Source organism: Phalaenopsis equestris, unplaced genomic scaffold (genome assembly GCF_001263595.1).
Source record: "Phalaenopsis equestris unplaced genomic scaffold, ASM126359v1 Scaffold000126, whole genome shotgun sequence".
Taxonomy (NCBI): Eukaryota; Viridiplantae; Streptophyta; class Magnoliopsida; order Asparagales; family Orchidaceae; genus Phalaenopsis; species Phalaenopsis equestris.
The window spans coordinates 53310-69234 of record NW_018164568.1 but is presented as its reverse complement, the minus strand read 5'-3'; the positions used below and the strand labels follow the sequence as shown (position 1 = coordinate 69234).

Genomic DNA, 15925 nt, shown 5'->3' with positions numbered 1-15925 from the left:
AGTTTCACTTTTGTGTTTATTAGTGTGTCTATGTATGCTAGTTTTGATATGCATGGTAGTATATTAGATGGTCGTGTGCATGGAAAAATTTTATGCCTGGACTCCGGACGTAGCTCTACGTGCGGACTCTAATAGTATGTCGTCATGTGTTCTACATTGTGGAGGTTATTTCGGGGTTATTAAAGTGAAACTACGGAGGTTATTTCGGAGTTATTGAAGAAAAAATCATATATTTCACTTCATTAACCACAAAATAACCCTGAAATAAAATCCGCGGTTCCACTTCGACAACCCTAAAATAACATCATGTATTTTATCACATCACATAGATGTTATTTTGATGTTATTTTTGGGTTATTTCGAGATTATTAAAGAGACACTCATATATTTCACTTCAAAAACCCCGAAATAACACCGCGGGGGGTTATTTTGGGTTTATTGAAGAGAAATTCATATATTTCACTTCAATAACCCCGAAATAACACCGCAGAGATTATTACGGGGTTATTTCAGGATTTTGCGAGGGTTATTGGAGTTCGCAATTTATTTTTTTAGGTAGGCCCGATATAGCACACATGACGGTATATTATTAGATGGGCCCAATATAGTACACACAGGGGGTCATACCATATATATGTACAAACACAAGTACAATAAAATGGAGAGCAAATTAATGATTATTACTAATCCTTTCTGCATGTGCTACTTAGCTCCCCCACCAAGCATAGCCTAAACATGTTGCATGTTTGTTTGGCTTTCCTGTTGACATTATTTTCATATAGGTCGAGTCTTTTTTTTTATCTTTTTTCTCTATACTTTTTAGAGTCCTAGGAGAGTCTCGTATAAGAAATAAGGCACAAGCACGGTTCCAAGACGTAAACGGGCGGGATCATGTGACGGGGACTAGGAGATGTTCGCTTGTGTCTCGTATCTTAATTCAAAATCTTATTGATGTATAGAATTATGATCAAACGTGTACTTATGTGAAGTTTGACCGTATTTTTCTCTTATGGGATAGATTGCATTCCCAACGGTACCAGCCTTTAATTATTTCAAATTTGGCTTATTTTTATTGTTTTTCGTGCATGTTTGCATGCTTGGGTTGCTTTCCCACTTTCTTTCTGGTCTGCCTGAGATGCTACAAATTGCAATTTAAGCTCTCTAGGACCGTAAAATTGTAAATTTTTTATTAAGAAAATCTTAATGAAAAAATTTCAAGATAAATTAAAATTTAAGATTAAAGGATTCAAGACCTTCAAAAAACTTCTTTTTTTTGCATGACCTTCGGGTCAAATTTTAAATGGGTTGCACAGCATGACTCTCACCCAAGTCATAATTAATAAGGTTTTTAAAATATCTAAGAATCGATCTAGATAACTACATTAATTGCATGTCTTTAGGAGAAGCGTCCATGTTTCTCTAACCTGACTAGCCCAACATAGATTTTTATATAGGTTGTTGTCTAATACCCTTAGAGTATCAGCGGCTTCGCAGACTCTAACGGGAAATAAGTCTTATTGTTGAGAGTGTTTTTAGCTTTGTAAGTGGATCACTGATTCTCTTCCTTTCTAGCGACATCCTTGCCACTTCGGCGGGTATAATTCTCACTTCTTAGAGCTTCATCTGATAATCATATGATAGAATTTTGTTCCTTTAGCCTTAGGGCTACCTAGGTTCCCACGGATGACTCAATTTGTGAATTTTTGGCCAGGGATCCCGAGACGTGTTGAGTCGACTACCTTCACGACCTGGTACACATATAGTCTTTGTAGCTTGGGATTACAAATCCGTTATACCCGACCTAGTTATCTCTACCTATTAGAGATTACTCGTCCCTTCCTTTGACTACCCACTTTGAGTCATGTCGCTTCTTCTGTTGTCTTTGATATCATATTGACGACTCGATTACTGATGAGTTGTCACCCATTTGGGATATAACGATTTGTCATCTGCCCTTATGGTCTGGATGTGCTTTGACGTATTTGGATGTCCATCATGATGATTTGGTTATTTTGTAGGCTCCACATGTTGATGAATCTATTATCATCATGAGACCGTGAGAGATTCACTCTTCGTCTCGTGGCTTAACGGGAGCTTTGAAAGCATCGGAGCATTCCCCTGCAAAATACTTATCCTTTGATAGCTCTGTGCTAATTGTCACTTTAAATGTAAGCAAAACTCTCTGGATCAAGAGTATTCTTGAGCGACACGTAAGATATAATTAACCAAGTGAGATATGTGCTCTTGAGAGCACTTTGGACCTAAGAACAGAAAAACACACATGAATCTTTGGTTGTGGGAAGCTTTCGTAGGCATTCTTTCGCGGGTATTTGACACAAGCTATTTCAATCTGATCTTGCTCGGACGTATATGCTTGACCTGTCCTAACGAGGTTTACTGCACGGAAGTTCTCCACGTTCTTTCTCTTATTTTTTTGTCTTTGTCGTATGTCATGCTTTTCCGATTCCTCTCTTTTTCCGATCATTCGAACGATCCAGAAAAAAGACTTATTCTGAAAAAAAAAATATATATATATATACAACGATGGACAAAATGACGACTCCTTTTAAAATAAAAAAAGAAAGAAACGAAAACACATGACACATCACATGCAACTTCAATTCAGCAAGTTATAAAAATATTGTAAGAAACTCCAAAAATTTATGGATGTTGTTTTGCTTGTTTTCAATGAAATTGCTAGAAGATTTGACTAAGAGAGAGTTCTTAATGTCGCTGACACCTAATCGTAGGGATAATTAATTACATTACTTTTATGAGAAACAGGATATATACTAGTGTGTTATTTTTGGACTTTTTATGTTTGATTGATATGGGTGTAGGACTTGCTATTATATTTTTCATTATTTTTAGACTAATCAGTATTATGGTTTTTCTTTAATTTATTACTTGTTAATACATAAGTGTTATTTATGTGTTAGAAACAGCAACAATGAATAACATGGATAAAGAAAGGCGCCGCATACTTGGGCGCTTAGGCATCAGCCTCTGGGTGCTTAAGCGCCCAAAACTGAAACCAGTAGTTGAAGCAATTCGGACTTCAAGATTACGAGAGATCATGGGAGAGATAATATAAAAACTGAGGAGAAGAAGTGGGGTGGGGTTGCTGCTTTTAGCTTTTTCGCTTCAATTCTAGTTTTTCTTCGCTCGGGCAGTGAAGAAAATTTAGGCAGATCATCAACGGCAAAAGATAGGAAGTGTGAGAGGTTCTGAGAGATAAGTGCTTATATTTTCATCTATTCTTTATTGTGGAGAAGAGAAAGATAAGTTCTTTTATGTAGTTTGTTGTAATCTATTATTTTCAAAACTCTTGTATTTTGATTTCTCTTTTAATAAAATGAATATGTTGGTGTGCATAAGCATGAGTAGTAAGTAATATTCCAATTTATTCCTTGGGATGGGTAAGTAAGATGGATTGGTGTAAAATTATTATTTGAACAAAATTATTTTATGCTGATCATTAACTTTCTAACTTCATTTACACATCATTTTGGTCATGTGATGTGATAAAAATTGTTGTGAATTATAAGTCTCGGGAAAGATCACAATGGAATTAACTAAATTAATCACATTAGAATATAGAAATAGGAATATATATTGCAGGGTGATGCAAATTTATGAGAACGTTTTGATTGGGCTAGTAATAGGATTTATGGAAATAAAACTATGTCTAGCCAAACTTCTTTATACTACCAGAAGGGGGTAAAGAAGAGTATTGCTCATGTTTGTCACCGTGACTTTTTTCTAGATACTTTTACATTCAAAAGTTCTATTTGAACCATTTCAAGGGAGAAACTTTAAATACTTGAACACTTCAATTTTTTTATTGTTAATTTAGGATTGTTTTTATAGAATTTTAATCAAACTAAAATCTTAGGCAAGGACTAACAATTGTAGGCTAGAACTTCTCCTGTTAGAATTCATCTCGTTTCTTATGAGATCGACAATCACACTCAAATACTCGTACTACTAGTACACCACTGTTTTTACAGCACTTAGTGCGTGTTAAGTTTTTTACGTTATTGTTGGGGAACAACAATGAATTTGAATTAAGAAAATTTTAGTTGAAATTTTCAGACTTAGATTTGAAAACTGTAATGTTCACTTTTTTTTATTCAATTAGCTTTGTTTCTTTACTTGCAAAAAGTAAAATTATTTTGTTTTAAAAATTAGTTGATTGCATTTTGTTTTGATTTAGTAGTTTGCTTGAGTTATTTGGTTTTGTTTGAATAGTCTGTTATTTTGCATTAGCACAAGCGGTATCTAGTTAGTATATGCATAGTTCAGGACTTTCAGGACTTGAACATTACGATTATGAGCTAGAAAAAACTGTAAAAAAAATTACAAAACAAAAGAGACTTCAAGAACTTCTGGGAGAGATGACGAATAATCCTTAGAATAACCAAGAAAACCATGAACATCAAGATACGCCTAGATCATTGAGAGACTATGCTAACCCTACGACAGATGAAATTCATCTTAGTATCCAAACCTTTGTCGTGGAAACCAATACCTTCGAATTGAAGCCTGCTATTATTCAAATTGTACAAAACAATCAGTTTATGGGAACACTGTTTGAAGATCCAAACTTACACTTAGTGAGTTTTTAGAACTTTGCATCATATTTCACTATAATGGTGTCTCCAATGACGTTGTGAGACTAAAGTTTTTTTCTTTCTTCTTGAGAGATAAAACTAAAATGTGGCTAAATTCGTTAGCTCTTTAATCAATTTAGACATGAAGTGAATTGCCCGAAAATTCTTAGCAAATTATTTTTCATCTTAAAAAACGGTCAAATTTAGGAATGATATAATTTTTTTTTGTCAGCATGAAGGTGAATCAATCTATAAAGTTTGGGAAATATTCAAGGAACTCCTTATAAAGTGCGCCCTCCACTATGCGTTGTCTGATTGGTTGATAATTCAGACTTTTATAACGGGTTAGTAGGATCTCTTAGATCGATTATAGACACTGTCGTAGCTGGTTTGCTAAAAGAAACCCTTGATGAGGTCTACTTTTTGGTTGAAGAGATGACAACCGATGATTTTTAATAGCCTTCTAATAAAGTGAACCCTAGAAAGGTAGTCAGTATACATGACATAGATATTCTATCAATTCTGACTTCTCAAGTGATTGAAATCTCTATAAAGCTAGATCAGCTAGGGATAAACCAGCCACAAGGACCACCAGTAATAGAGGAGAATTCATTTGGACAATTGGTTGATGAGAATACTTCATCTCTTGAGACCCTGAATGTTATCAACAATAGGACAAACAACCCGTATTCCAATTTTTATAATCCTAGTTGGAAGAATCACCCTAATTTTAATTGGAATAATAATTGAAGGCAACACACCAATAATGGGGGATCAATCAATCTAATTCTTTTGGAAATTAGAACAATTAGGGTAGTACCAATTTGAGACCTCTTACCCACTTTGCTTTAATTCAAACCAACAATTTAAGAAAAAGAAGTTATCTTAGGATGAAGTTGTATTGCGGATGGGAAATAAACTGCAACGTCAAGGAGCAGCTATCAGGAACATAGAAAACCAACAGAGGCAAATAACAAACTCTTTTAGTAACCGACCCAAAGGAACTATTCATGGTAACACTGAGGTTAATCCAAAGGAGAAGAGTAATGAACATGTGAAAGATATTAAGTTAAGAAGCGGAAGAGAGTTAGACGAAGTGAATGGGAAAGAGCTAGAGGTCGTAGAAGAGAACCTTGATCCTGAAAGACCTAGAAAAGTCTCTTCTAAAAATTCAAAAAGACCAGGCACACCCATTAGGAATAACTTGGAAAGATCACCCCCTACATTTCCCCAGAGACTTCAGAAACAAAAATTGGATCAACAATTTTCTCAATTTTGGAAGTATTTAAGAAGTTGACAATCAATATCTCGTTTGTTGAGGCCTTGAAACAAATGCCCAATTATGTAAAGTTCATGAAGGATATTCAGAATAAGAAGAGGAAGTTTAGTGACTTCAAAACTGTATCACTTAGTGAGAATTGTAGTATAATTATTCAGAAAAAAGTCCAAAAAAAGCTTAATCTCAGTAGTTTTAACATTTCTTGTGCTATTGGAGAGAAATTCTTTTGGAAGACTTTAAGTGACTTAGGTGCTAGTATTAACCCCATGTCGTTGTCAATTTTTAAGAGATTAGGATTAAGTGAAGTGTCGCCTACCACTATGACCCTTAAGCTTGTTGATCGATCTATTACTTACCCTAGGGGGTTATAGAGAATGTCTTAGTTAAGATAGATAAGTTTATCTTTCCTGTTGATTTCATAGTATTAAATATGAAGGAAGATAAGCATATACCTATCATCTTAGGTAGACATTTCCTAGTTACTGGTTGTATTATGATTGATGTGCAGAAGGGAGAGTTGACTATGAGAGTGAATGATCAAAAGATTACTTTTAATGAAATAAAATCAATGAAATTTCCTTCTAATTTTAATGAGGATTCATGTTTTAAAATGGATCTAGTTGACTGACTTTGTAGAAGCCAATTTCAGGATTGTTGTGAAGTTAGTCCCACAGAGCAAAGTTTGATTGAGAATGATATAGCTGACTTAAATGAAGAATCATCTCTACTTGTAGAGGTTAGTCCAAAAATCGTAGAGGTTTGAGTAATTGGATACCACTTGAAATTTTAAACCTTTAGTCCTTTCCATTGAAGAACTACCTGAATTAGAGATGAAAATTCTTCTTAAATATCTGAAGTTTAGTCTTTATTAATTCCCTAGAAATGAATATGAGATTATATAACAATTAAAGAATTCAAAGCTTCTTGAAGAACATGTGAAAGAATAATTCAATTAAGAAATTGTGTTCACTATATATGTATCTTTGAAAATTTGATTGTAGGTAGTCCCTTATGAAAACCCACTCCTATTAGGCTCAACAAAATCACACGTTTAAGTTAGTCATTACTTTGGAACAAGTAACACTTAAATTTGGAGGATTTTGATGTGTTGATAATTTGGCAATTAATGTTTTTTTGTATTTATATAATTTAAGTGATGAAATTACACTTTTGAGGAAGGTTTTTGTGTCGATTTTGTAGGTTGCAGCAAGGAATGGATAGCTGGAATCAAAACAAGGAGCAAAATTTTGGCTACGGGGTGCCTAGGCGCCAAAGCCTGCTCAAAATCAAGCCACAACTCGAGAGCACCAAGATGCCAGCCAAGGGTGCTTAGCGCCGCGACAGTGGGCGCTCAGGCGTCGCATACATGGGCTCTTAGGCACCCAATCGACAATTCCAAACAAAGAGCTTGGCGCATAGGCAATAACCTCTGGGTGCCTAGGCCAAAATTGAAACCAACTGTTGAAGCAATTTGGACTTCGAGATCATGGGAAAGATAATATAGAAACCGGGGAGAAGAAGTAGGTTGGGGTTGCTGCTTTTGGCTCCTACTTCGCTTCAATTCTAGTTTTTCTTCTCCCCGGGCATTGAAGAAAATTCTGGCAGATCATTAACAGTAGAAGATAGGAGGTGTGAGAGGTTCTGAGAGATAAGTGCTTGTATTTCCATCTGTTCTTTATTGTCAAGAAGAGAAAGAGAAATCCTTTTTGCAGTTCATTGTAATCTATTATTTGCGAGAATTTTGTATTTTGAATTCTATTTTAATCAAATGAATGTTTTGGTGTGTACAAGCATTAGTAAGTAATCTTCCTATTTATTCCTTGGGATGGGTAATTAAGATGGATTGGTGTGAAAGTGTTGTTTGAAAAAAATTATTTTATGGTGATGATTAACTTTCTGAACTTCATTTACGCTTCATCTTGGACATGTGATGTGGTAAAAATTGTTGTGAATTAGAAGTCTTGGGGAAAATTATAATGGAATTAACTAAGTTAATCACATTAGCCTATAGGAATAGGAATATATCTTGTAAGGTGATGCAAATATATGGGAAGAATGTTCTGATTGGGTTAGTATAGGATTTATGGAAATAAAACTATGTCTAGCCAAACTTCTTTATGTTACCAGAAGGGGGTAAAGAAAAGTATTGCTCTTGTTTGTCACCATAATTTTCTTCTAGATACTTTTACATTCAAAAGTTTTAATTGAACATTTTCAAGGGAGAACTTTTAATACTTGAACCCTTCAACTTCTTTATTGTTAATTTAGGATTGCTTTTATAGGATTTAAATCAAACTAAAATTTCAAGCAAGGACTAACAATTGTAGGCTATAACTTTTCTTGTTATAATTCATCTTGTTATTAGTGGGATCGATAGCATGACGCAAATGTCTGTACTATTGATACGCCGCATATACTTTGCAGCACTTGGTGCATATCAGATCTCCTTTGTGTTTTCGTAACACAGACAAGCTCTGTATTATATGATTTAAAAACAACAATGATCTTTTTTTAAGACTTTCTATCTTCTTATAATGACAGATTATTCGTCAGTTTGTCTTTTTTTACTCTGAGACCTCACAACTTTATAAATATTTAATTATGCATTTATATTATTCTTATTAGTTAATGTTTCATCTAATTGTTTGTAGTTTGAGATTTTAAACCTTCAAAAAATATGAGTTTGTGGTTTTTCATTGTTACTAGATTATTGTACTGCTATTATGGATTGCAGTGTTCCCTACATCACAACAGGAGCATAGCTATAAGAGAAAATTTTACAGGTGTCCAAGAAATAGATCAATAGAAAACAGGGACTTCTTCAGGTGGATAGATCAGTTAGACGACTCCACCTTAAATAGTGATCTGGCGTGAAGTTTCTTTGGAGAATAAGTTATTTCGTGAAATTGATCGACTGCATTTCAAAATCAATACCATGAAAATGTTAATTGTTATTTTAATAGCTTTATTTTTAGTTTTGTTTGTTGTATTACAATTTAGGGATATGTCAGATTTTAGGTATAATGTTGGGATTCTGCATGTAACTTATGTTTTCATGCATGTGTTATTCAATTTGGACTGATTTTGTTATAAACAACACATGGATATAGGGACAAAATAGTTATTTTTTTATCATAAACAATTGTTGCATAGCTATACAAAACAAAACAGACAACTTCCCTGCAACAGCTTCCTAGGATAGTTGTTGTACGATAGCTTGCGCCAAACAGGCCCTCAAATTGCATAATCAGTAGAACAATCTCTTTCAATAATCAAGAAGCAATTGAAGAAATACAGTGGGTGCTTAGGCGCTGCGACAATGGGCGCTTAGGCGTCGCATACTTGGGCGCTTAGGTACGCAATGGACAGTTCCAAACAGAGAGTTTGGCGCTTAGGTGACAGCCCCTGGGCGCCTAGGCACCAAAACTGACACCAGCTGTTGAAACAATTTGGGACTCGAGATCATGGGAGATCATGGGGAAGATAATATAAAAACCAAGGAGAAGTGGGTTGGGGTTGCTGCTTTTGGCTTCTACTTCGCTTCAGTTCTAGTTTTTCTTCTCCCCGGGCATTGAAGAAAATATTGGCAGATCATCAACAGCAAAAGATAGGAGGTCGGAGAGGTTCTAAGAGATAAATGCTTGTATTTCAATCTGTTCTTTATTGTGAAGAAGAAAAAGAAAAGTCCTTTTTTGTAGTTTATTGTAATATATTATTTGCAAGACTTTTGTATTTTGATTTCTATTTTAATCAAATGAATGTTTTGGTGTGTACAAGCATTAGTAAGTAATCTTCCTATTTATTCCTTGGGATGGGTAATTAAGATGGATTGGTGTGAAAGTGTTGTTTGAACAAAATTATTTTATGGTGATGATCAACTTTCTGAATGTCATTTATGCTTCATTTTGCACATGCGATGTGGTAAAAATTGTTGTGAATTAGAAGTCTTGGGGAAAATTATAATGGAATCAACTAAGTTAATCACTTAGCCTATAGAAATAGGGATATATCCTGTAGGGTGATGCAAATATACGGGAAGAAAGTTCTGATTGGGTTAGTATAGGATTTATGGAAATAAAACTGTCTAGCCAAATTTCTTTATGTTACCGGAAGGGGGTAAAGAAAAGTATTGTTCCTGTTTGTCACCATGATTTTCTTCTAGATACTTTTACATTCAAAAGTTTTAATTGAACCTTTTCAAGGGAGAACCTTTAATATTTGAACCCTTCAACTTCTTTATTGTTAATTTAGGATTGTTTTAATAATATTTAAATCAAACTAAAATTTCAAGCAAGGACTAACAACTGTAGGCTAGAACTTTTCTTGTTAGAATTCATCTCGTTCTTAGTGGGCGACAACCGGATGCAAATGCCGGTACTATTGATACGCCACATATACTTCACAACACTTGGTGCATATCAGATCTCATTTGTGGTGATACGTTTGTGTAACACATACAAGCTCGGTATTATATGATTTAAAAGCAACAATGATCTCCTTTTTTTAAGACCTTCTATCTTCTTATAGTAATGGATTATTCGTCAGTTTGTTTTTTTTTTTACTCTAAGACCCTACAACTTTATAAATATTTAATTTGGCATTTATATTATTTTTATTAGTTAATGTTTCATCTAACTGTTTGCAGTTTGACATTTTAAACCTTCAAAAAATGAGTTTGTGGTTTTTCGTTGTTACTAGACTCTTGTACTGCAATTATGGATTACAGTGTTCCCTGCATCACAACAGGAGCATAGCTATAAGAGAAAATTTTACATATGTCCAAAAAATAGATCTGTAGAGGACAGTGACTTCTTCAAGTGAATGGATCAGTGAGACGATATCACCTCAAATAGTGATCAGGTGTGAAGTTCCTTTGAAGAATAACTTATTTCGTGAAATTGATCGACTGCATTTCAAAATCAATACCATGAAAATGCTAATAGTTATTTTAATAGCCTTATTTTTAACTTTGTTTGTTGTACTAATATTTAGTGAGATGTCAGATTTTAGGTATAATGTTGGGATTATAAATGTAACTGATGTTTTCATGCATGGGTTATTCAATTGGGATTGATTTTGTTATAAACAATACTATGATATAGGAACATAATAGTTATTTTTTTATCATAAACAATTGTTGCATAGCTATACAAAACAAATAGACACAATTTCCATGTAACAGCTTCCTATGATAGTTGTTATACGATAGTTTTTAAAAAAGTTGTAGTTGCCCCAAACAGGCCCTCAGATTACATATTCAGGAGAACAATCTCTTTCAATAATCAAAAAGCAATTGAAGAAATAGACAAATGATGCAGTAGAAATGAAAGTGAGTGAGGACACAAAAGAGGAGTATCAGTTGTTAACCGATAAGGAAGAGATGCCATCGATTCGAGTTAAACCTAGAAGAGAGATTCCAATTGAGTTGATTGTAATTGTTCTCGAAAATAATGAATTTGATATAATGAGTGTTCATGCAGAGTATGAGGTAATAGTGTCTCGAACTACATTTTTGGAGGTGTTGGGAGAGCATCAACCGAATTGGTATTGGATATACAAAATGACCATGAGTTTGAGGAGCCGATATTGGACACAAAACAACTTAAAATAAGAAAACTTTAAACTTTATATAGCCTATCGCCTGAGTTGCTCATACTGAAGGAGGTCCAACTTGTAAAAGATGAGAAGATTGAGTTACTTCTAGAAAATTATATGGAGTGATTTGGAAGTTAGATTTAGTTCAGCAGTTTACCTGTCATTTGATGTCCCAACAAGAGGGAAGAACTGCAAATTCGATAATTGTCTTAGAAGCTTGATGAGAAAGAAATTTCTTTATAGGGATCCAGGTCCTATCAGTGAAGATGTCTCTTTTAAGTGGTTACTAGTGCGAGCGGCGCAGCCTGCCATAGATTTCATCCCAAAGTTGATTTCTCCGCACATACTTGTTTATCAACTAAAGCAGAAGAAAAAGATTTCAAACTTAAACCTCAAGAGTTATATTGCGAAAACCTACATCTATATGCAACTTCAGCTTAGGATGTGTCGAAAAAGGATGCATATTTATTCTATCAAGACGTGTTGTGGAATATCAGCGCCTACAAGATTGATTTGTCAGTAGAGTTAATTCATTCCTGGTATCTTTAGTGAGGTTGTCATGACTGTTATGAGGAGACACAAGCTTTGAAAGAGGAGATATCAAAGCTCCCCTAACCCTGAGAGACTAACGCGAGTGCACAAATAAAGTCGCAAGCGAACGAATAACGTTGCGGACGCGACATAGAGGGAGTTGTGGGCTTCTACTTCAATGCCTTCGTCTAGACGTAACCCGTCCAAACTCGGGACGGTTGATCGGCTCTCTCATGAGGGATTGGCGCCTCCTTTCCAAATAAGATCCAATCCTAGTTATATAAGCTTGTATATGTAATTATTGTTTTTAGTTTTTCAGTTTTGGCATGAGTTTGTTAGGGACATATGTCAGCATTTGTTTCTCCCTTCGATGGTTATATCCGAGGGATTGGATGGTGTTTCAGTTGTATTTCTCCCCCAAGGCGGTGATTATTCTTCCCCTATCCCCTTTTGCATCCTTCCATAAAACTCTCAGCCGCTACTTCCCAGCTGCGGCCGCACGGAACAGCCTCGTTTGGCTGTTGTTCCGGCCACAAGGAATGCTGCTCTGCAGCCTTGGCTAATGTTCCAACCATTCTGAACCACTTCACCTTCACTTATCCACTTTCCCAGTCCCTCCCACTGCTGTTATCACTGTTCTAGTCCTCCATACCCGCTACCATAGCTGTTCCAACCTCCATCTTCACTATTGCTATTGTTCTAGCCCTCCTACTTTGATGTCATCATGTCGGACAGCCATGCGACGTCGATAGTTGTTGCATATTTGCTATCCAAAACAGAGAAAACTATTGTCTTATTGTTTTATGCTTGCCCACCACCTCGTCCACCATCCCACCACCTTCCACCCTCACCGATCACCACAACCACCCCAAGATCCACCCTAATTTGTGTTGGATTGTTGAGTCTATTATTATTTTCTTTTCAAATATATCAGTTGTATCGTCTATTGGCTTTATTAGTAATAATATTTATTTGTCTATTGTTGTTTGGGTTAACTCTGATATCTAAATTTATATACATCAATCATTTTTTTTTTTACAAGTTCTTGTTGAGATAGGCTTCTGAACTAACACTGTAAATAGTTTCATCTAAAAACAATGTAATTGCATCTAGAGAACTATAATGAGAATAAATAGCAAAACATGAGTCTTAAATACAGAAAGTAGATAGATACTTCCTGCCATTTCTGCAATTAAAGAAATTATTAAAACTCAAGCAAAAAAGTACATACTGCAGGTGTGGTTATAAAACAAAATTTCCACATTGCAAACATCTAGAATTCTAACTAATAAAGATCAACAAGAATGCGTAAATGCACACCTCATTTGTTTCTGAGCCAGTAGAAATATACCCATCAGAAATAGATAGACCAACAAAATTCTGAGAAAAAAACAAAAACAAAAACATTTTAAGAGAGATTCAACAAGTATGGTAACACATTAAATTAAAAAAAAATCTAAAATGTTATCTAGAAGTTCACGGTGTAGAAGTAAAAAAGGACTGGTCAAGCTGATTCTGAACCATTCAGAGGAAAATATGCAATTTGGCACCCTTACTCCTTAATTTTGATCCAAAATAATCTCTTGACTCTTCAAATCTAACACAAAACAATCCAACTGAATTATTTTTTATCGTATCTAAGGAGTTATATACATGCATGCATGCATGCATACATACAATCAACCAAACTATGTGGTTTCACCCACTCTTAACAAAGAAGTTGATTAAAATATATATTTTCCTAAGAGATAAAACAAAAGAAACTTAAAAATGGTGTTCATTGACAATCATGTCATTAATCAATTAGATTAATAGTTTTGCATCAACAAATTCACAAAAACAACCCTTTATAATTGAAAAACAACAAAAGAAGTCATTACCTTCACGTTCGTATGCCCGGTGAACGTTTGAACGGGGTTTTCAATGACCCCAGACGAACTCATCGTTAGGTCCCAAAGCTTCAATGAGCTATCCGTCGACGACGAAACGAGCGTCGATGAATCCACAAAGTTCACATAGCTCACAGTCCTCGCATGGCCCACCAACGTCAACAACGGCAGCCGCACATTACGAAGATCGTAGTAATAAACATTATGATCTGAACCAACAGCAATAGCATGAGCAGAACCTGGTGGAAATTGTACAGAACATACATTTGCCCTTGTTATTATAGTACCAATGCTTCCTCCCTGCATTAAGAGGCAAATTTACATGTTGCAAGCATGAAAAAAGTAAATTTATAATGTCAGATAGCAGTGCATATAGTTGCAAAGCTGACATACACCAAGTGCAAGAGTACAATTGCCTGATTGATATTCCATAGCTTCACAGTCCCATCATCACTTCCGCTGGCTAACTTCGTCGGGTCCACTATCGAATAGTTAACCGACCACACCCGTTTCTCGTGCTCTCTCATTTCAACTAAAACTTCACTTCGAGCAACATCCCATACCTTTGAATGTAACATAATAATAAGTGATTGACAACAATATAAAAGTGATTATGGGAAATTTACATACGTAGCACACAATTCTTATGAATTTACACATCTCACACCACACCTAGCACACATTTCTTATGTATTTACGTATCTCGCACCTAAACTTTCATATTTACATACATAAAGCTTATAAAGTTTTGGTGTTTTAAACCAATGAATGAAAAGGAATAATTCACTTTTAAAAAGTACTGACAGTGCTATTTTTGGCATGATATTAAATATTTGAGTATTATGTGCATAAATATGAAAGTTTAGGTGTGAGATACGTAAATACATAAAAATTGTGCACTTAGTATATAAATTTCTTTATGATTAGCCTACCTGCACAACACCGTCGAAATCGCTCGAAGCAATCTGGCTTTTTATGTAGCCATTCCAGCAAACACTGCTGAGTTTTGATTTACTAATCACCTCAACCACAGGATAATGAATGTTATGGCATTCATTTAACATTGCATCAAATTCAAAAACTTTAATCTTTTTATTCACGCCAGCAGTAGCAAAAAATTCTTTGTCCCGGTCGAAAGCAAGGGAGCAAATCAAATTACTGGAATTTAACAGATCTGATTGTTTAACTTCTGCACAAACTTTTAATCTGCTGAAAGATAAAAACTTGCATAAACCTTCCAGGAAGGGATTTCCAGATTCAACCATTTTGCCACCACCATTGCTTTGCTTAGAAGTTGAATAATTTACAGAACTCCCCTCAGTTCTAACAGTGGATCCACTGCAAGGATTACTAAAAAGTTGGCCTTTTGGCCTCATAGATCTGCACCTTGAAGAAAAATATGCTTCTTCCAGCTTTTTGAAGTTCTTCATGATTCGAGTGCTTTTTGATGGGATTTTCTCACGGGTCCCTTTGTTAGAATCTGGTCTGGAACCATCAACAACATTTTTGTTAAACTGTTCTGCCATTAAATTCTCGTGGGACCTTACACGCTTTCGCGAACCCGAAGAAGATGAGTCTTCTTCATTTATTTCATTATATGGTAAGGGACACTCGAATTTAATAGCTATGTCATGATCACTTTTCTCAAGTTTAAGAAAGAAAGATTCATTTTTTATGAGACCGGGCCTCTGGTTCTTGACTTCTTCTATATCGGTGCAGAGAAAACAGATGGTGTCATGAAGCTTGTCGGCGGCCTCTACCTTTCGTGTTTGAAGCTGCAAGAGGAAGTCAAGAACTAATTCCAGTTCTTCAGTCTCCTTTTTCAGTTTAATAGCGGCTTCGCGCTCTTCCAAACAATCTGTTTCTCCGTTTAAGAAATCGCTTCGTAACAACTCACTGTACTTCACAGGCAAAAGAGTTAGATTATAACCAAGGTAATAAAGTGGTTGATTTCAGGCCAAGAAAAAGCTGAAGCTGTTCATTCATGTCTTCAGGTGAATGATTTATATAAAAAAAAA

General features: G+C 35.1%; 1 protein-coding gene across 1 annotated transcript in view; it reads right to left on the bottom strand.

Annotated features, from left to right (window-relative positions):
- The window catches only part of LOC110021271 (protein SPA1-RELATED 3-like), a 43916-nt gene that overhangs the window by 10521 nt on the left and 17470 nt on the right, over nt 1-15925 (bottom strand). Inside the window, 4 exon segments of the mRNA XM_020719704.1 lie at nt 13339-13398; nt 13899-14207; nt 14324-14470; nt 14840-15803. Coding sequence (XP_020575363.1) covers nt 13339-13398; nt 13899-14207; nt 14324-14470; nt 14840-15803 — 1480 coding nt within the window.